Source organism: Molothrus aeneus, chromosome 9, assembly GCF_037042795.1.
Source record: "Molothrus aeneus isolate 106 chromosome 9, BPBGC_Maene_1.0, whole genome shotgun sequence".
NCBI classification, from domain to species: Eukaryota; Metazoa; Chordata; class Aves; order Passeriformes; family Icteridae; genus Molothrus; species Molothrus aeneus.
Genome location: NC_089654.1, coordinates 24,559,529 through 24,581,551, shown reverse-complemented (window position 1 = coordinate 24,581,551; position 22,023 = coordinate 24,559,529). Strand labels below are relative to the sequence as shown.

The 22,023-nt window shown below is 44.2% G+C and overlaps 1 protein-coding gene across 1 annotated transcript in view; it reads right to left on the bottom strand.

Moving 5' to 3' along the window:
* HMCN1 (hemicentin 1) overlaps positions 1–22,023 on the bottom strand; it is a 163,509-nt gene that overhangs the window by 48,027 nt on the left and 93,459 nt on the right. Inside the window, exons 39-52 of the mRNA XM_066555326.1 lie at positions 20,361–20,512; positions 19,508–19,631; positions 15,424–15,599; positions 15,059–15,155; positions 12,935–13,057; positions 11,002–11,163; positions 10,087–10,368; positions 9,494–9,661; positions 7,148–7,261; positions 4,588–4,674; positions 3,990–4,181; positions 3,085–3,258; positions 2,038–2,151; positions 481–626 (exon numbers count right to left, since the gene is read on the bottom strand). Coding sequence (XP_066411423.1) covers positions 481–626; positions 2,038–2,151; positions 3,085–3,258; positions 3,990–4,181; positions 4,588–4,674; positions 7,148–7,261; positions 9,494–9,661; positions 10,087–10,368; positions 11,002–11,163; positions 12,935–13,057; positions 15,059–15,155; positions 15,424–15,599; positions 19,508–19,631; positions 20,361–20,512 — 2,111 coding nt within the window. The remainder of the gene's footprint in view (positions 1–480; positions 627–2,037; positions 2,152–3,084; positions 3,259–3,989; positions 4,182–4,587; positions 4,675–7,147; positions 7,262–9,493; positions 9,662–10,086; positions 10,369–11,001; positions 11,164–12,934; positions 13,058–15,058; positions 15,156–15,423; positions 15,600–19,507; positions 19,632–20,360; positions 20,513–22,023) is intronic.

Here is a 22,023-nt window from a genome sequence, read left to right as displayed (position 1 = left end):
CTTGTGCCTCACCCCCGCCCCCCCCGGAGCAGCCAGATGCTCTTGTGGCTTTCTGAGCTCTGCCAGGACCAAGGGGGAGGCTCTGCAACTTCTGCAAGGGCAGCACTTGAGAGAACCATCTGTAAATAAAAGGGCCTTTGGGGGTTTTACACAACAGCCACAGCCCTGTGGTCACACCATGGGATTCTCCTGCCAAGAAGGAAGAAGGGCACTCCCTCTCCCAGCACAGGCCAGTGCCAGGCCTGGAAACTCCAGCCCCGGTGTCCCAGGCACTGCCAGGCAGCCAGCAAAAGCCAGGGTGTTGATTAGCAGAGGTCTGGGTGCCAGCAAACACCCCAAACTGCTGGGCAATGCTTCTGCCAGCAGCAGGGAGTGACAGAGACTCCTCTCCCTGTATGGATGCTATTTCCAGGGACAGGGAACACACAGCTATCCCTGTCCCAAATCTCCTCAGAGGAAGGAACTGAGTTTGTGACTGGCCTGTCCATCCTTGTACCAGCTGATGGCAGCAGCAGGAATGGCATGGGCTTCACACTCCAGGGTCAGGCTGTGGTTCACTTTGATCTTCACCTCCTTGGGGGACAGCCCTGTCCCTGAGACATCCCCTTTGGCAATGGTGGGAGGAACTGCACACAAAGGCAGAGAGGAGACAGACTGTCATGGCTTACTGGCTGCTGCAGCATTTCAACATTAACTAAGATGATAACCTACTGGAAAGTGCATTCCCCCAATAAACTGCCTCCTGCCCACAGTCAAATGCCAAATTATTACATATATATATATATATATATGTATTTTCAGCTATTTTTAGTACAGTTATTATGTACAAAAATATATAAAACTGTGTTCAACACTTTTAAACATGCAGGTTTTTAAGCATGCAAACCTGACTACAGCCCTACCTAACTACAGCACTTCATTATTATGTGCCTGGCTTCAATTCTATAAAGTTCAGGGTATTGTAGTCATTAAAGAGCATTTTAATGGAAACTAATATTCCCAGAAACATATGTTTGATCACAAGTCTGCACTCAGGGTAACTAGTCAAAACTCAACATTTCCACTGAAATCCCAGTGTTGCAAAATCTTTGTTTCTTTCTGAATCAGAAGGAAAATAGAATGTTTCAAAATTCTTCAGCTGCCCCCCAGCTTGGTCTCATAATATTTTTGAAATTATGTAAAATGCTTTCAGAGAATTTTCTACTCTTCTTTTCCACTGGGAATTTTTAAATTTTCCCCTAATACTTACAGTATCCTAATAACAACTGACAGTTGCAATGGCATTTGAGGATGGAGGGCATTACATTCCCACATAGCCATGCATTAGTAATGAACTCATTTGCCACCTTCTCATTATTCCAAATCCAGAGGGGCCTTATTAAGGACTTGGTGCAATTAAATAACAGTATGGGTACTGTAAGGGAGCAAACCAATTCCAAATCAGACTGGGAAATTTTAAAAAAAGGTAAAAATCATGCTTGATTGAGCCCATAATGAAGCGTTTGAGCATTAAAATTGAGTAGGTAGAGATTCTCATAGGAAAATGTGCTGACAGAAAGATTTGAACAGGAAAACTTTTGTGCATATGGGATCTTATGGAAGGATATAAAAATAGTATCCTTCTGTTTTGCCTTCCTCAATAAAGTGTCCCACTAGATATTAAAGGCCCTCTCCTGTTTTTCTAAAATGGTTTCTGTGCTCAGGAGATTCTCTGCTCACATCTCTCATTGTGCTGCACTCATTTGACAAGTAAATCAGCACCAAAAGAAGCATTTCAGAGGAAACTGGAGTTCAGTGTTTCTTAGATGTCCTCCCCTGAGTCACATAAAGGCTTTTAGCACAACTGTAGCATTGCAAAGTATGCAACAATCAACTTTTCTGGTGTCTTTCCTCCGGCAATGCCAGAGCTAATACAGATGTCTGCTCAGCAAAGCCATTAATAGGAAACCTTGTATTCACCAGGACAGATAACACTGCAATGGGGAAAAATGGAAGAATGCAAAACTAGAATTTCAAAAACTGAAAGCATTGCCATACTGTAGACTTTCACTTCATAGTGCCTCACTGTCTCCCCAGCCTCGTTCGTGGCGATGCAGGTGTATCTTCCAGCGCTGTCCTGCTGGGCATTCAGGATCTGCAGGGTCCGCCCACCTGCCAAAGACACAACCTTGAATGCCACTCACACCACACTCTTGCTTCCCAGTTATTTAAATACTTCCTGCAGCATATTTCCAACCCTTTGGTCCAAAATCTGCCCTTTGAAGAGCAGAAAACCTGACTGCTTACTATGCTTACTACCACGTGTAACAAATGAGTGCATGATTCATGGCAGTGCCGTAGATCACAACTCCTGTTGGATATGGATTCTTGAGAAATTTGTTAACAAATTCCATCAAGAAATTTGTGCAGGGAATTTCTCGAAGATATTTAACCAAGACTCATTCTTTCTCTGAACACTTGCAGTTAACAAGGTAATCTACTCATACATCTACAGTACTCCAGTGCTCCCTCTGAAGTTTGTTCCCATTTTCCACCTCCATAGATACTAGGAAGAAATTATTCTACTAACTAAAAATGGCAAACTACTAATGATCTAGAAAAATCCCACCTCATTCTCTTTATTAATTTTTATCTCTCTCCATCTAATTTCCACATTTAATTGCAAATCATTTATATTCATTATTAACTCATATGAATTTTCCCATCATTTTGCTTGATGGTACAAAATGATAAATACATAATAAAACACAAATAAACAATCAGTTAATGTGAAGCACTTAAAAATATTGGAATAGGGAGTGCTAGAGAAGTACAAAGAATCCCAGAATGGTTTGGGCTGGAAGGCACTTAAGGCCCATTCATGGGTAAGGGCACCTTCCACTGTCGCAGGTTGCTCCAAGCCCTGTCCAGCCTGGCCTTGGACACCTCCAGGGATGGGACAGCCACAACTTCTCTGGGGCAACCTGTGCCAGTACATTGCACTTAACAGAAATATATCCTTTGATTTTTTTTAAAAGAAGTCTGTTACAGAAAAACATGCAATAAAGTAATCAGGTGTTATTTCTCAATACAAACCGAGTTTACCTGGCAGAATGCGGATGTTTCTGCTGGACTCTAAGGGATTCCCATCTTTCAGCCAGGTGATGGTGGCTGGGGGGTAGGAATAAGCTTCACAGACCAGTGAGGTGGGGCTGTTGAGGATAACGGTGATATCCTCTGCATTCCCTTGGCTGTCTGCTCCCACAATGCTTGGAGCCACTGGGAACAACAAAATCAGTAACCACAGGGAGGAAAGCCCCTCTCTGAAAAGCCTATTTTCTGGTCCCTGTTTAGTCCAGAAATCTGGCTGCAGCCTCAGCTAGCTGGGGGGCAGTCCTACAAGAAGCACCAAAACCCAGACCCAGATAACACTCAGCTGGTTTTATGTTTTGTCTTGAAGTCAGCAGTGATCCCAAACCAGTGGAATTCACTCCCACTCGTGCCTTTGTCAAGCACAGCTCCCCAGGAAGCCAGCCACCACTCCTTGAGCAGAGCTGCTGCTTGATGATCCTGGAAGGAGGGATGAGCCTAGGAACAAGGCTGTGGAAAACAAACTCACCATTGTTTGCACTTCGTTGTGCAATAATCCTCATGGAAAAAAAAAAAAAACCAAAAAAATGAGGAGTGCAGATGGTTTCAGCTTTTCTGAAGAGATCACAATCTGAAATGCTCTTCAGATGCTCCTTGCTTGAATCACAACAAGCCAAAGTGCTGTCCTGCCCATTCCATAGGGAGTATACCCTGTGAAGGTTCCCTGTGTTCCAGCTCTGTTGTCTAAAGCACAGCACTGGTGTTTCTATTAAACCATTACCACCTATCAATTACTAAGATGTAAAATCCTAATCACAGACAGGCAACCTGCGCACTGCTGCCAAAAAAGCCCTACAGGATTCCAACAGGACTCTTTCTGAGCTGCCTGTTCCTGTGGCAGAGGCAGCCCAGCTGCTCACCAAGCACGTTGAGGCTGTAGGTTTTGCTCCTGTCCCCAGCAGAGTTGGATGCCACGCAGGTGTAGCGCCCCACGTCCAGGAGCTGCGCCTCGGAGATGTGCAGGGATCGCCCGCTGGACACGATCCTGGGATCTCCAGCCTCAGCCAGAGCCTGCCCATCCTTCAGCCACGTGACCTGTGGCACAGGGTTCCCTTGATGGAGTCAGGAAAATGGCAAACATGAGCTGTGCATAACCTCTAGGATATACCAAGATTTCTGAGAAACAGGAAAATACAGTTTCAGGTGTCCTTTTCATGTATATTCAAGGAGGGAAGTTTTGGAAAATGCATTCTGAAGTCTCTGAACCTCCTGAATGCATACATCTCCTCTGAAATTCCATAGGCCTTTGGAGAAGAAATATCATAGCAACATCCCTCTGGGCTCATCTCGTCCAACCTTTACAAGGAGTGCTTAGTCCTGCTCTAAGCACCACAGTTAAATCTGAGATTTAAAAATCCTGCTGAGCTGAAATCCCCTTAAAAACAGGCTGTGCAGCTCCAGTAGTGATCTGACCATGGCTTTGATGAGCCAAGGGAAATCATAACCTGCTCTTTTTACCTGTCACCTCACACGTCAGGGTAACTCCATGCTTCTCCTTCACTTTCACGTCTTCCAGAGCATTTTCCCCCGCAATCCCTGGAGGCACTGCAACAGGCAAGGACACAACATCAGCATGGATTCCTTGCAACGCTGAAATACAACAGGCTGCTTGATGCTGCTGCTAGGAGGGATGAGTCCGGGAACACAAGACTAGGAGAACAAATTCACCACTGTTTGTGTTTGGTTACACAGTAACTGCCATAAAAAAACGAGCAATACAACAGATTCTCAACAAGTGGATGCTGTGCTACAGCTGATCAGTGTTCTCTGCAAATACAGCTAATTCCATTTGGGAATGAACCACTACATCAGTCTAAAGGCACCTGGCTGTGGTACAAATTACATTTCTCTAGGGAAGTAGAAGATAAAATCCTTGAAATACATATCACACCCCCCCCCCAAACAGCCAACCCAAGGCAAGGAAACTCCTACTGTATGGCTGATGTGGCTGACATGTTTCCAAATTATCCTGATCAACTTGTGCTTTTGGATGTGGAGGGAAGATTATGAGCATGCTGGGGAGTAGCTGTGCTGGTTAAAAGTTGTGATCAATTATTTCTTTCAAGGTAGAGGCATTTGTAGATCAGGCCAAAAGAAATTGGCACTACAAGTTGAAGTAGGCATGGAGTGTAACAGGCTGGAAAGGAGACCTGTAGTTATTAGAAAGGTGCTCCATCTCCAGGAGATATAGGAGATTTTGTAACAAAAGAATCAGAGTAAGGAGCCTGATTTATATTTTAATAATCCTGCAAAATGCAAACTTTCAGCCTAGATAGAAGACCTAAGAAAAAAGGAATTAAAATATATTTAATATATTTAACAGCTTGTTTGTGTTCTAGCTCATTGCTGGAAAACAAACGTTTTACAAAAGTAAGAATCATGGAAATATGCAGAATTCATTGTCAACAGAGACAAGAATGTTACACCAGATTTCTGATAACTAATGAAGGGTTAAAACTTGAGCGAAGGAAACAGATGGGGGAAAACAAAACTTAATATCATAAAGTTCAGGACTTAAGTCAGGCCAGAAGTTACTTCTATTCATAAACAAAGACAGCAACTCATTACTTTGACTCCAAAAGAATACAGTAAGTCATCAACACATCTTAATTTCAAAAATATGGCAAAGCCACACCAAACCCTTTTCAAATATATAAATATTGTGCTTATTACACCAAGTTCTGCCTGCAGACTGCTGCGCCTCCTACAATAACCCAGAAAAACCCTGGCATGTCTGTGTACAGTTCCCACTGACAGCAACTGGTGAGGATTCTGTGCCACTGTCAGGACCCATTCCAGTAACTTTCCTCTAGAAAGACAAAGAAATTATTGGGGGGAGGGAAGAGAAAACTGAACAATGGAATTTTCCACTTGAAATCAGCTTCACTGAGCATTTTTCTTCAAGGAAAACAAAGCCTATGCAATAGAGATTCCCAGAACCCTCGAGAACACCCTGCTACTAAAACCCTCCAAAGAAAACAGTGAGACAATGAATGCTTTCCAGTGTTTATCCATCTCTTCCATTCTACCACACTTACACTTCCATGAGCTCATCAAATAAACATGAACTGACTTGAATGGGAGTTATCATTTACCAGCTGAATATGCCCAAATCAGCTGGAGGCAAAGGAAGATGAGGGTGCTCAGCACTCAGAGAAAGGAAACTAAGAACAAAATTCTACACAGAAATCCTGAAAGAAAACTTCCACTGTGCCAGGCCTGACAGTTATTGATAAAAATAACAGTTACTAAACCAAAAAGTAGTGTTTCTGGGGAAAACACTGATTTGCGAAACTAAGCAATGTGATGGAATAATACATTAATGGTTCCAAATAGCATCTAAAGAGCCTGCTGGACAACTCCTGGTCTAAGTACATCAGCAGGATCACTCCCTACCACATTGGTTTATATCCTCTGTCATAGTAAATGCTCTGCTGACTAAAGGTTTCCACTGTACTGGAGTTGGGATTGCTGACCCTGGAGAAGAGAAGACTCTGGGGAGACTCTGGAGACCCTTCTAGGATATCAATGGGCTCCAGGAGAGCTGGAGAGGGACTTTGGACAAGGATCTGGAGGGACGAGATAAGGGGGAATGGTCTCCTACTGCCAGAGGGCACAGTCAGATGGGATATTGGGAAGGAATTTTTCCCTGTGAGGGTGGGGAGTTTGTGGCACAGGTTGCCATCCCTGAAAGTACCCAAGGCCAGGCTGGACAGGGCTTGGAGCAAGCTGGGATAGTGGTGCTCATGGGGAGGAGGTGGGGGAAGTTTAGAATGAGATGTGCTTTAAGGAAGTCCCTTCCAACCTAAACCCTTCTAGGTTTCTATGATTCTATGTAGAAGAAGCTTCTCTATACAGCCCAATTTTCAGTCTGTGGTAACAAATTCACTTTTTTCCCCCTAAGGATGTGTGTTTTGGCATAATATTTTTAAAAATACCAGCAAAGTGTACAGAATGCCCTCCCCCTCAGTGTATAAACCCCTCTCTTGTGCTGCCCCAAACCCGAGCAGGTACTCACCCAGGACAGAGAGGTAGAAGTCCTTCCTGGCCTCTCCTGCAGCGTTGGTCACCACACAGGTGTAATGTCCCTCATCTGCCACACCCACAGGGCTGAGCCGCAGCGTCCGGCCCCCTGAGACAGCCAAAACAGCATCAGAGTCCTGCTCTGCCACCCAACACCATCCCAGGCAGGGCAGGGCACACACACCCTGCTCTGCCACCCAGCACCATCCCAGGCTGGGCAGGGCACACACACCCTGCTTCACTGCACGGGATTCATGGATTGGCACTTAGGACATGGCAGGAACACTGTGCTTGTAACACACACTGCTGGGCAGGAAATTGGGACAGCACACAGTGCTTCAGACAGCAGGGTTTTCACTGACAAGGGTGCTTTGCTGTGTTGAGATTCTAGATGAATATTCATGAAAATTAATAATGTCTCATCAGTGCTTTTTATGTGTGTATACACAAAAATAAGCTTATCTCTATAAGTACCTTGTTATATAAATACCCTTAAGGTATTTTCATTGATAAGGAATAAAATTCCACCTCTCCCTTCCAGCATTTGCATTAATTGTACCATCAATAATAAGAGTAACAGCTGATAGTAGCACTGGTTTACGTACAATGGTTTGAAAGAACAGATTCTTCTTGACTCTGTAGAAGTCAAGTCACCTCTGCACAGACTCGTTCATTTAAAAGGAGGATTTGCAAGTATGTTTGACCAAGGATGAGGAATATCCCTGCTTTGCCATCACAGAGTAACTCCTCTTTTCTTGCTTTTTGGCAGAGGAACAGCAGAACAGACATTAGGGAGCATTTCAGTGTGAAGCCAAAGGCAGCAGCCAGCCTGCAGCTTTTCCCAGTTTCTGGTTAGCAGCATTCCCTAACCCACACCACACCAGCCCTGGGCAGCTCCTGCCTGTGGCTATCACAGCTGGGACACAGCCCAGAAAGTGATGACCCTGGTCACGCACTTGGAGGAACAAACTGCTGAGCTGGTTACTGGATGTGCCTCTGCCCAAGGAATCCTGCCCTGCCAGAGGGAGCACTGGGACACTGAGGGAGGCTCAGGTCTGCCAGCCTCGTGTCTCCCTGATCCCTTCTCCCATCCAGCCCTGCACAAGGCCAAAGCAGAGGCAGAAACCTGCCTGCAGAACGTCGACTGTGACCTTCCCTGGCATCACACACCCAGCCCTCCAGTGCTGAGGCAGGACAGATTTTCTACATTTGGCTAAACAAAAGCTCTTCTCCTTCCTAAAGCCCATGTGCAGGGCCAGGAGTTGGACTGGTGGTCCTTGTGGGTCCTTTCCAGCTCAGGATATTCTGTGATTCCATGATCTGAATTAACTGACTAAAAGCTGCCAGCAGTGTGTCCACACACTGAAATTATCCACAATGCCAAGTATGTTTTCAGTCAACAGAACCAAAATCTTGCTTTGGCAAAGTATTTAAATCCAAAATTAGAGGAGGATTTTTGTTGTTGTTGTTGTTTTTTACAGCTTTACAAGCAGAAATAAAGCTCCAAGTGCCATGCTGGCTACAATTCACTACCACAACATGTATGTTTCTGAAGCACAAAGTTTGGAGGAAAACAAAGCCCTGAGCCCTGGCGTGTTTCCCCTCCCACACAGCCAACATCCAGAGACAATAAACATCTTTTTGTCTCTCCCTTCCTGACTCTCGATCCGGGAGGTGAGATTAGTGTGGGTGTAGAAAGCAACAGACAGGACAGAAACAATCAAGCCCAGAAGATGTTATTTTTGTTGATGGCAACTTGAAACAGAAGGGAATGCAGAGCACTCCCAGAGCCAGGTTCATACTGGGAAATAATCAGACACCCACTCCTTTTTCCATACACCATATGCAAAAATGGGAAAGCATAGGACAGGACTATCTGTAACATTAAAAGCTGCACTCATTAAAATATCCTGAAGCTGATCAGCTTCAAATGCAGTCTTATCTGAGCTCTTAAACATCTTCCAGCTCTTTACCTGTCTGATAGTTTTCTTAGGTTCATGATGCAGGCTTTGCATGGTGGCTATCATAAAACTTCATAACAAGTTATTGTCATGAGATTTCTACTTGCCAGTGGCAAATCCAAGGTCAAAGAAACAACACAGCCAGAAATGCTTTTACATGCACTCATTTCTGAGGCTCTCTTTCATTTCATATACAGACCCATAGAAATTAGAGATATGCTTTGGTTTTTGTCATTTGTTCTTTCAAAGATTTTTCCTCTTTAAATGGTAAAACAACTGTGAAGAGGAAGAAGTGGAGAAAAATAAATAGGAGAGATAATGAAGAGTATTTCTGGGCATGACAAAGTGAGATGTTGCCATGTGCCCTCCAACTTCTGTACCTGAGAGGATTTGCACTGAGCTGTTCAAGGTGATGGGCAACCCATTCTTGAGCCACGTGATTGCTGGCAAGGGGATTCCTGAGGCTTCACAAACCAGGGAGATGGGATTCTTCTCCACAGTGCTGATGTTTTCAGGCAGCTGCAGGTAACCACCAATACTTGGGGGAACTACAGCAAAGAGTAAAGAAAAGCCATACTTCAGAGCAAATACGAATTTATTTTGCTCACAAAAAATTGTGTCACCCAAATATTAGTTTACTGAGGGTGAGTAGCAGGGTGGTCTTGGTTAAACCTTAATTTCTCTCTCCAACAACAGAATATTTCCCACCATGACATTCACCCTAGTATAATGTAAAATTGCACCATATCCTGGTTATCTTGGGAGATGAAGCAACTTGTGGTAGATTGATATTAACAGAAAGAGGGCTACAATTTTAAAATATTCAGGAGTTATAAACCAGCATTTGGGCTTTTCCTAACGGCGCAACTAGAGCTGCATCCCCTGCAGCAGATGCAGGAGGTGCACTGAGCTGCCCACCATTGCTCGGCCACCCAGTGGCGAATCTCCACGTGTCCCAGGTGCCCCCACTCACCGTGCACGCTGAGGTCGTATTTCCTGTCGGCCAGCCCGGCGGCGTTGGTGGCCACGCAGACGTAGCGGCCGGTGTCGGACACCCGGGCGCGCTGCAGCCGCAGGACACGGCCCCCGGCCAGCACTGCCACCTCCCTGCCACTGGCCAGCGCCCGCCCGTCCTTCAGCCACATCACTGCTGGCTCAGGAATGCCCTGAGCCTCACACTCCAGGGATATTTCGCTTCCCTGGGTGACAACAACCTCTAATGGGTGGGGACCACTGTTGGATATAGTTGGTCGAGCTAGGGAAGAACAAGGGACACAGTCAGTGTAGGAGTCAACCGGGAGCTGCCCTTCAGAATCTTCACCTGCTGCTGAGTCGATTTTCCAGAGCAGCAGGGTCAGTAAAAGGCAAATCAGCTCCTTTCCCCCTCTCCCACATCATAAAGTAAAAATGTTTTTTAAAATGTTAACTTACGGGCAATTTTTAAAATACAAATGAGAAAAAATTAAATTAAAAAAGACTGTCCCCGCCTTATCAATCCCTACAGATTTTGGAAGATTTTCTTCTCTGTAGGATTGTTTAAAAATACATCCTTTTATTCCCAACAAAAATATAGTAAAGTCTAAGGGAATTAAGAGAGATCTAAGTTCATTCAGTTGTCATCACTACTGCAGCTTGGGGACAACACTAAAGGGGTTACATCAGTGGATTGTGCACTTTCAACAGGGATGTGCAATGTCTTGGTCAAGCTAGAGGTCCAAATTGCCAAAATTTTAATGACATAACACTCTCCTTGAACTACCTCTAAAGAGTCCTACAGCCAGCACTCCACCTCTGGAGACCCTGCAGCTCAACATCACTGCCCAGCTCACACTCCCATAACATTACTGCACAACTGGTAAATTGTGATCAGAGTTTTCCTGGCACTTACTGTACACTTGCAGGCTGTACTCCTTGGTGGCACTCCCAGCCACGTTTGAAGCAATACAGGTGTAAGATGCAGCATCAGATCTGTCAGCAACTGCAACCTGGAGCTGTCTGCCCCCAGACAGCACCCGCACCCTTCCCGATGGCTCCGGCACCACAGGAGAGCCTGCAAGACACCTTCTGTCACATAAAACCACACAAGCAGCCAGGAGCAAATGAAAGTCATGTGGTGTGAAGTCCACTGGCTCATTCAAAAGGACTGAGTTGTACATTTGCCCATTTTAGAAGTACTCTGTCCGAGTTTTTCCAGAGAGCAGGAACTTGGCACAAGCAGATCCTGAGGACTTTTTGTATTAACCACTGACTTCATGGCATACCCTGAGCTAAAGCACACTGACTCTCCCTCACATCCATGCAGTTTGGAACGCCACTGAGCAGAAAGCTCAGCACTTTCAGTAAAAGGTAACTCATTTTTCAGTGTATTATTGTCTCACCCAGAAATATATATAGAAATATATAGTTTAGGTTTCACACTATCTATGTGCTGTGTGTCACAGGCTTCTTCTCAGGAAATCAGCAGCAGAAACGTGACAGCAAACTCCCACTGCATTCTTTGAGCAGATTCTTCAGTCTTGGAGACTTCAGGTTGTCCATTTTCATCTTTCCAAACTGCAGGGAGACTTCCTGACAGAAGGAATGCACCTGCCATGGATACTTCTAAGAAGCTTAATCTTCATTTCCCTCTTGTGCATTTACAATCCTCTCTACAAAGTGCACCAAATGTCAAACATGCTGAAAAATATATTCTTCCTTTCTAACTGCTTTTCTAGACTTTCTAGCAGGTTTAAGTCTCCTTCCTGCCATTAAGTGTACACACATTAGCCTTGCAGTGCATTTACATGTCATACAAGGCCTTTCTAGCTTCCAAGAGACAGGGTTTAAAAAGAACTTCCTGCTCTCTGCAAATGTTATGCATTGGAAAAAGTGTTCTGTAATTAAAACCTGCTCTTTCCATGAGCCAAAATTAATTAAAACATGTACATACCATATTGAATTGTTCTGCTTAGAAAAACACAAATATAAGTAAGATTGATTAATAACACAAGAATTACCACACTGGAAAAGTAAATTATCTTATTTTGTCCTGTATTCTCTCTCCAGCAATGCTAAAGGAAGGTGCTGAAAATAGCTGGCTTTGTCTGCCAACTCCTAAAGAGGTGTTTGGCAATGTAACTTTGACCCCTAAAGCACGAGGTGTGCAGACTACTCTTGAACAAGATGGGAGGAGAGAAAGGGTTTGGTGAATCCCCAAAGCAATGACTACAACTACATCTATCTTCACCACTTGGCAGGATGCCATGGCTGTAGATTTAAAACCAGCTCAGAGAATCTGTGTTATGCAGTGGATCACAGGGCAGAAACTCAACTTCACACCAAGGGACTCCCAGTGACCCTGGCCCTGACATCTGGGATCCACAAACAAGTCTTACAATCCCAGAATGGGACTGGAAGGGACCGTAAAGATCATCTCGTTCCAACTCTCTGCTATGGGCCCAGACACCTTCCACTTGCTCAGAAGACAGCTACCCTGGTCTGGAACACTTCCAGGGATGGGGCACTGCGCTGCTGTCCTGCTGCACCCATGGTAAATAAGCATTTTAAGTACTCCACAGTTCATTTTTGTAAGCTGAGCAATCTCAGCACTGCATTTCTCTTACACCTTTAGAAACACCTAATCCAAGCAGAGGTGAGATAGAGAGAAGGGAATAATCCATTCCTGGAGCCCACGTTATTTAATGCCAGGATTATGCAGATATATCTGCACATTTGAACTCCTCAGAACACACCATCCAAAATCTACACAAGATGAAAAGCAAACCCAGCAGGTCAGAATTATCCCATCTGCTTTATAAAACAGGCAATTGGCAGTTACCCACCATTCTTTTTCCAGGTGAGACTGGGTGGTGGGATGCCACTGGACTCACAGATCAGGCTAATCAAGCTCCCTTCAGTGACTGTCAGCTGAGAGCTGTCATCTGAGCCAGAAATACTTGGTGACACTGCAAAGAAAAGCCAAATAAGTGCAGTCTTTGAAACAACATATTATCAGCCAGCAGTAAACCTCAAATGACCTTCATGCAAATCTCTCCCATTCAGCTCTGCAGCAATGCAAGGATTGTCTCCTCAATGCTAACCAGGCCCTGGGTAGGGAAAAATACACTTGGGAATGACTGCATCCATCCTTCTGGGCTCTAAGGGCTGCTGCATGCACAGGCTTTAATTTGGGCTGCCTTTAATGGACTTCACTGAACAAAGCTGGTTTGGGGAACTTTGTCAAGTGACTCCAACTCTTAAGAGCCTGCCTCATTCATGGCCTCAGCTAATAAACCCACAGAGATCATCATCATCACTGACTTTTAAAATTCATCCTACATTTTTCCTTTGAATGTTTCCTACATCAGCATGCTGGCTGCCGCATCTAAAGCTATGGATCCCACCCCTCTGATCACCCTCCTGCAACAGAGGGATCACTTTGCTTTACAGCTCTGTGACTCTAAACCAGCTGCAGACAAAAGGGACCAATGTTTTACTCTGATTCTCAAAGTCTTAAAAAACTTTGGTTCAATTTCTAGGGAAGGGCTAATTGCCTCTCAGGAATCAGGGAATCATTTTCATCCAATGAATACAGAGCAGGTAGAGACCAAGAAAAAGCAGAGGAGAATGTAGGTTGAACTTGGCAAATAGAACCTCCCAGGTGAGCAACTTATGCAGTACTTTTTTAATGCATGTGACAATAGCCAGCTTCTCCTTCTGACACCTCCAGCTCTCCAGCAGCAACCAAATGTGTGGGGTTTGAAACGAGGGCCTTATGGTACTGTCTGCTTTACCCTTTATTTGTCCTGCTTCCAGCCAGGACAAGCTTCATTTAACTCATAGGCTGGCTCCTGGATCCACACTTAGTTCTCACAAATCCTCAGAAGGATACATTTCCTGGATTTAAAATCTCAAAATATAGCAAGGAGGACTTTGGATGCTGGGGCATAAATGAAAGCTATAATTCAAAACAATTACCCACAGATGGCTTTCACAGACAGCCTGTGGTTTCCATCAAGCTTATCCCATCAAAGCTGCTAACTAGCAAAGAATTATCCCTCCATTCAAATCCTACTGGAATGGTCCTACTGCACAAAGGAACAAATCTAAATCCCTCCAGCAAAGGTCCTGTGTAAAAGTCTGGGAGAGAGAGAGGAGAGCAGAGGCTGACCTGCACAGTAAATGGTATTTGCTTCAGCATGGGAAAATGGCACAGTATTACAACACCCACTTCTAACTTAAATGCCATGAATGGGTCTTTTAATAATGACAGACTTGAAATCTGAACTGAAAAATGTCATTTTAGTGTTACAAACCCTCGTCTGTAACTCTAGTCTTGTGACTCCAAAGCAGTTGGAGTTTGAACATGAGAAGAAAATGATGGTACAGAAGACCCCCTCAAAAGCAATTATTAAAATAATGTTCTAAGCCACATTCATCACAGAGCCATAGAAAAAAATATTAAAGCTGGTTTCATGATTCAGCACTAATAAGTTTGTAAGGCAGCTTTTATTTATCTGAATTTCCAATGCTTCAGCATTTCACTAAGTGGAAAGTTGGTACGTTACTTTAAATGGCATTAAAGCTACGGATCCAAACCCAGGTATTTATCATAGAATCATGATCACAGAATGGTGTGGGCTGGAAGGGACCTTAAAGATTATCTTGTTCCAAGTCCCTGCCATGAAAAGGGATTCCACTCACTAGTTATAGTTCTCACTACTCACACTCCTGCAAGCTCAACAAAGGCCTGCAGAGTAACTGGTGTTAATTTAGAACTAAATTAAAGCAATTTGAAAAATGTGTGCACTGTCTTGGGCCCATTCAACTACAGCAAATACAACAATATATCCTGTACGAGCCTCAGCAACTGAGTGTTGATGAACTACAGAAGATTTCAGTGTCTCACATCATAATTCAGCTCTGAGCCTCATTCCCCTTTCTGGAACAAGCTTAATAAATCTTACCCCAAATATTGACATTATAGTTCTTCTCAGTTTTCCCAGCAACATTTGTCGCTTCACAAGTGTAGCGTCCAGTGTCCTGCACTTGAGCGCCTTCAATCTGGGGACAAAAGCAAAACCTGGGTTTCTTCTTCACACATAATTATTCATGAAATGTGCAGGGAGACAGGGCTCAGGTTTCAATTTTATTTTTACATATGTGTCCATAATATTAATAAAAGAGCATGAATTCAGCAAGCTCTGTACCCAGACAGCTGGGGTACATCTCTGCCATCCCTCCCTCCTCACACACTACTCTGCTGTCCCACCTCCACGGAGGGTGCAGCTGCCCAGGGTGAGCCCCAGCCTGCCCTGCCTGCCCAGCTTACCTTCAGCAGGCTGCCATCTGCAGAGATGCTCAGGCCTGGCTTCTCCAGCAAGGGCCGCCTGTCCCTGAGCCAGGCGAGGCGGGGCGGGGGCACGGCGCTGCCCTGGCACCGCAGCTCCAGGGCCTGCCCCAGCAGCACTGACACGTTCTGCTCCTCGCCCACGATGTCAGGAGGGACTGCACCAACACAATCACACACTTGGTTACCTTGGAAAAGCCCTCTGAGACCATCCAGGCCAACCACTCCCCAGCACTGTCCCCAGAGGCAACATCCACAGGTCTTAAATCCCTCCAGGGATGGCAACTCCACCCCTGCCCTGGGCAGATGTGCCAGTGCCTGACCATCCCTCCTGTGAAGAATTTTTCCTAATATCCAATCTGAACCTCCCCTGGCATGACCTGAGGCTCTTTTGTCCTATTGTTCAAACCAAGGGACCTTTGGGCACTGAAGATTTCACAGAGTAAACATAATGTGGAGTTAAGGGACTTTACTGCACAAAGATAAAATGACACAGCTTCAGTTACACACAACTTCAGTCTCCTTTTTACCACAAAACCCACAAGAATAATTTTTGTTACTTACAGAATATGTTCCACACAAAATACACACTAGTGAGGTATCAGCTACAGAGGAATCATAAGGAGAAGCAAAGATTAGCAAAAAAAAAACCCTTTAAATGTAGCTAGAAAGGAAAATCCCCAGTATATACAAATGGGGGAATGCATTCCTGCAAGAAAGAAAAAGAGCTGCTGAGTGAAAAAGCTCATGAGATAACAATCAGCCCCAGAAGCTGAAAATGTCTTAAGCTGTTCCAGACAGTGCCAAGAAGGATACTTAGCTTTAAGGAAAACTCTGACCTACAGATAAGTTGTCCAGAGATGGCCAAATACAGCTGACTGAATAAGTCATATACAGAATTCATGATCAGCAAGCAAGTCAATAGGTTAATGACTTAATCAACAAATAATAATCTACAATTAGCTCATGTATCAGGTTTTTTTTGGTAGATCCATTTTTTTTTGGATCTATCAATTAATGCCGCTGTTGGCACTAAGCGCTATATTTACGTTTGTCCTGCAGTTCAGTGATAACCTCATTATTACACTATTATTTCCAAATCAGACAGTAGAAAAATCCCCTTTTGAAAGGAAAGTTTTCTTTGTAGAAATAAAAAACACCAGAACACTGGACACTTCAACTGAAACTCATTAGCTGTTCTTGAACAGTGCCAGAATTTAAGAAAACACATTTTCCCCCCAATTTTTTAATTCTGTGTTTCCACAAGCAGAAAAACAAAAATAACTGAGAAGGCAATTAAGAACTAAACCTTGAACACAGCAAATCAGAAATTTTCCACAGGGAAAGTGTTCATGGCGGGAGTCAAAAAGAACACAGACAAAATACTGCCCCCAATAAGTTGACCAGGACCATAAATAAGAACCTTTATTGTCACATTTCCTTTGTCCTTTAGTTTTGGGGTCCATGACCCCAGACACTGAAGGTCTGAGTGCACAGAACTTTGGGGTGAGAAGGGAGGCAGTGGGACCATCTGTGAGAACAAGCACAGTAGGTTAATCACACATGGGAGAGCAGAATGTTTCCCAAAGTGGGACAGCAAGACAGCTCTCGAGGTGGCCTGAAAGACCAGGAACAATCAAGCTTGGTGTTTCATGCCCAGGAAGCACAGAGCAGAGCTGCTGATTTCACAGTTTGGAAATAATTTAGGGAAAAGCCTGGTCCCTGTGGATAAGAAATACAGTAAGTGAAAAAAAATCTGTTTATCTTTTTATCTTTCTAGAACTCACAAAGGTCCAGATTCTTTATGAGTATTGTGGAACTGAGACTTGGAAGCTGATCCATTCCTGCAGAAGGCAAATTTATTTCCAAAGACTTTTCAACCATTTACTGTTCCTCTCAGCTCAATGAGTTGAAATGTGCTCAAAAGGAAACTGAGTTTATGACACAGACACTAAAGCACTTATTTCTGAAGGAAATTTCTGAAGGAAATCTGAAGGGGTTTAAAATTAATCTAATTATGCTCATAGTAACTGTAAGTAACTGAGCTTGTTCCAATTCCTGGCTCAGTGCACATTTCCAACCAACCCAGCTCCAACTCTACTCCAAATAATTTTTCTCTTGTGGCTTCTTAATTAGATTGCCCTTATGAGGCAAGTCTGAAGAGCAATATTACTTTTTGGTGACAGCCTCACTCAAGCTGGTCCTGCAGCTGAGCTCAACCCTGGGCAACTCCTAATACAACATTAATTTTAAACATACACAACTCCTAACTCTTTTCATTTCCTCCAGCTAAAATGGACAGAGGTTCCAGAAAATAAAAGAGGAATAATAAACATACCTATGTCACATTACACAGACATACACACCTGTCCTCAAAGTCCAAAGGAGACCCTGATATTCCTTGCTCTAGACATGAAATTTTTCAGCCTATATTAACTTTGGCTCACTTGCCAGAGCAGAGTCCTGGGTTTCTAACTGCCCTTTCCAGATGCAAAAGTCACCAGGACTTCAGTCAGGGGTACCCTAACCAAGGGAGACAATTCTGAAAGCCAAACTCAGGAGCAAATAACTTGGCCAGCTGCCCCTTCTTAGAACTCATCCAAACTCCTAACTTTTCTTGCAAGGGTTTCCACAGGGGATTGCCATAATGCTGGAGACTGGCAGAGTCCACTGACCTTCTGAAAGCAGAAGCAAAACCCCAAAGGTGCCTCAATTCCAAATGCCTCTCTACACATCTGGAACTGTAACATTTCTAAAACAAATGTCAGATTATTGTTCATCCTCATTTTGCTGCTGGACAAATCCTCTGAGATGTCCAAGGGAACTCAAAACCTGCTACAGTCACACTCCCTGGCATCCCTGCTGGCACAGCATCCAAGGGCTCTGAGAACACAACATGGGTGACCTTAGGGACCCTTCCAGTACCTAAGGAGGCTCCAAGAGAACTGGAGAGAGACTCTGGACAAGGGCCTGGAGGGACAGGACAATTAGAATGCCTTCCAGAGGGCAGGGTTAGATGGGATATTGGGAAGAATCCTTCCCTGTGACGGTGGGGAGGCCCTGGCACAGGGTGCCCAGAGAAGCTGTGGCTTCCCCTGTATCCCTGGAAACATCCAAGACCAGAGTGGATGGTGCTTGGAGCAAGTTGGGATAGTGGGAGGTGTCCCTACCCATGGCATGGGGTGGGACTGGATGAGCTTTAAGCTCCCTTCCAACCCAAACCATTCTATGAATATGAAAAGGCATCTGATGCAAGTTACAATAAATACAGGATGAAATTCATACAAGTTACAAGAAAGCACAGAATCACAGAATATCCTGAGTTGGAAGGGACGCACAGGGTTCACCAAAATCCTCCATAGGACAGTCCCAATAATGCCACCAGGTATCTGAGAGCATTGCCCAAATCAGAAGGGAGGAGGAATTTACACGAGTTCAGGCAAAAAAAAAAAATCAGAATTAACTCACTGATAATCTGGAAAACTGACTAACTGAAAAAACACTTCTTTCCTGCTCCTTGAAGGAGACAGAGCTGACTGGCTGGACTCAATACAGTGTCACTATTTAGCACTAAAAGAGTCCCCTCCATTTAGGCAGGCAGAGCAAGGCTTGGGAGTGGCTTGGGAACTGCAGAGCTGGATGGGGAACTCCCAGTACTTCCTTCTGGTGCAATAAACACAACAGAGCACTGGGTCCAAGAATATCTCTCACCTGGCAGACCTATCTGGTTTACACAAACACGTGTTTTCTTTTATCATTTGTAAAGGAGCTTTTATGCATTAGACCTGTAAATTCACTGCTGTAAATTCAATGTAGTTTATAAATTCAATGTAGTAACATTTCTTCAAGGATACACAGAAGGACACACCTACCCACTTTAGTAAATGAAGGTGGATGTGCGTATATACATTTTAACTTCCATACACAAACCACTCCTCCTCACCTGGCCTTCCATTACAGGTTTAGACTATTTTTACTCAGTGCTGCTCAGGGTCTGGGCCCACAGTGTTACATTAAAGCTTGAAGAAAAGCTCTCAGAGCCAAAAGGAAGACGTTTGTCACTCACCATACACGCGGAGGTCGATGTCCCTCTGGCTCTCCCCCGCAGCGTTGACTGCCACACACGTGTATGTCCCCGTGTCACTGAGCTGGGCACTGGGCAGTGCCAGCACCCGGCCCCCCGACAGGACCTGCAACAGGAGCACAGCACCTTCAGGCACACCCCAGTGCCAAACACAGGTGGGGGAACTCCTAGGGCTCCTTTCAAAATGGAACACTTGTTTTGCCACTGCTTCCTACCATCTCCCTGCACTCCAGTGTTCTCTTCCAACCCAGACTTGAAAAGAAGAACTCCATCTTCATGCCAGTCCCCAAGGAATTCCTGGCATTGTCAAGACATTGCAGGATCTGGACACCCCTCCCTCCCACCAGCTTCAAACATGCTGTCACAGCTTTTATCTGTGCCCTGAGCTGGTCCCACAGAACACAGATTCCCCCTCTTCCCTTTCAGATTATAAAAGCAACTTCCAAAAACCAACCACAGCCTCTCATTTTACCTCTGAAATATCTCCTTATATCAGAGGCTGGTTTTCTTTTCTGAATTACTGCTGTATGTAATGAGCTTTCCAGATTTCTTCAGCAGAGGAATTTGGTCTATTTTCCTCTTCTGCCCATAAGTGGAAAATTTGTTGATGCAAATTTACTCAGTATGACATCAGCTACATGACATTTATTTCAATGTATCTCTATCTTCCACTTCACACAGTAAGTGGACCTAAACTCACACAAACAACCCAGACCAAAAGGCCTTATACTATTATTCCAAATCCTCCATCTTATTCTCTTCCATTAAACTGCCCTGACTTAAAAGCCTCCTCCCACAAGAGGGAACACCATAGAGCAGGATCTGTCCCTGGTACCTGGAGGCCATTGCTGACGCTGGACACAGGGCTCCCATCCTTCAGCCACGTCAGGATAGGGGCAGGGATGCCTCTGGCTTCACACTCCAGTCTCACTGCATTATTGACCACGACTGTCACCATGTCACTGCTGCCAGAGATGGATGGGGGGACTGAAAAAAACATACACAGAAAAAAGGGCTGTAACAGCTACATAAGAGTACTAATCACAACAACATTAAATAGGTTGCATAGTTTTGGATGTTATTTCTCTTTTCTCATGTTATTCCTGCTGAACTCTTGTAATGTCTTTGCTCTGTGCCAGATCCTGCTCTTCCCTAGCATGAGCAGGCAGATAATTGCAGTGAAACTACTGTGAGCAAGGTATGTAGGACTGGGCCCACAGCCCAGAGGACAGCTGTGAAACCCAGGAACCACACCATAAAGCCAGAAAATATTCCCTCAAACTCTTCTACTATTCCATTTAGACCTTGTGAAAGACTTTAGGAGTGGTGGGGATTAAAGAAAGGAGTTTACCATATAAACCACATAAAGCAAATCCATACACAGAGCGATAAATTGGCCTGGCAGAGCATATGGAAACGTTTATCAGATTAGACTGGAAAACATCTGCCGCTCTGATGACACAAAACATTGCAATGGAACATCTAAAGCACTTACTCTAGGCACACAGTCTAGCAAATGTTGTAGGGCTCTGGTAGAAAGGGAGACAAGAATCATTAAAAAAGGAAGATGTTTCATGCACTAGGAGAATCAAAACTATTCTGTTTGCTCCTATCATTAATAACTTAGCGATAAAGTTTAAAAGTCAGTATCAGATAAAAACTTAATGTTTCAAGTCACTCCTGCAAAGAGATGAGAATGGTGTGAGCTACTCATACATACAGCCATGTGAGGAGAGAAAACGTTTAAAATTCTGCACTGAAAATAAGATTCATTAATGAATTTAGCAACTTCTAAGAACTTGTAACTCAGGCTGTGGCTGCCCCACTATGGTTGTGTCCAAGGCCAGGCTGGATGGGGCTTGGAGCAACCTGGGATAGTGGAAGGTGTCCCTGCCCATGGCAGGGGGTGGAATTGGATGGGCTTTAACATCCCTTCCAACCCAAACCATTCCATGATTTTGTGATTCTTCTCACTCATACATATATTTCACCAATAGCAGTAAGGGCAGAAAAAAGGCACAGGATTTTATAATTTTTTCATCTTTTCCCCACACATAGAGTTCCTCCTATTGCAGTGCAATGGCATTCATTGTTGTCAAATGCCTGAGAAAGCTACAGTGGGGAAAAAGAAGTGAAAAAAAAATTAAAACAATGAAATCCTATGAATTCTAACTAAACTTGCATTCCACCTGATTCCTTCCATTCAGTGTTAAGCCTGAGGTATCAAGCATTGTTTTTTAATGCCAAAAAGATCTAATAACACAATTAACAACAGAAACTGGTGAATAAGACCAGCAGTTGACAGAGGCAGTTGCTCACAGAAATCTAGAGCAGTCTTTCCATAAGTTCAGCACGACTTCCAGTACTTGGCATTTGAGCCTGTTCTCCATTAAGGAGTCATTGCTTCCACTGTTAAAGAGGGCAAAACCTTTAAGTTTTGTCTTCTCAAGCTCGTAAACCCCAAGGACAGTGGATGATGAACCCGTGGATGGTGAGTT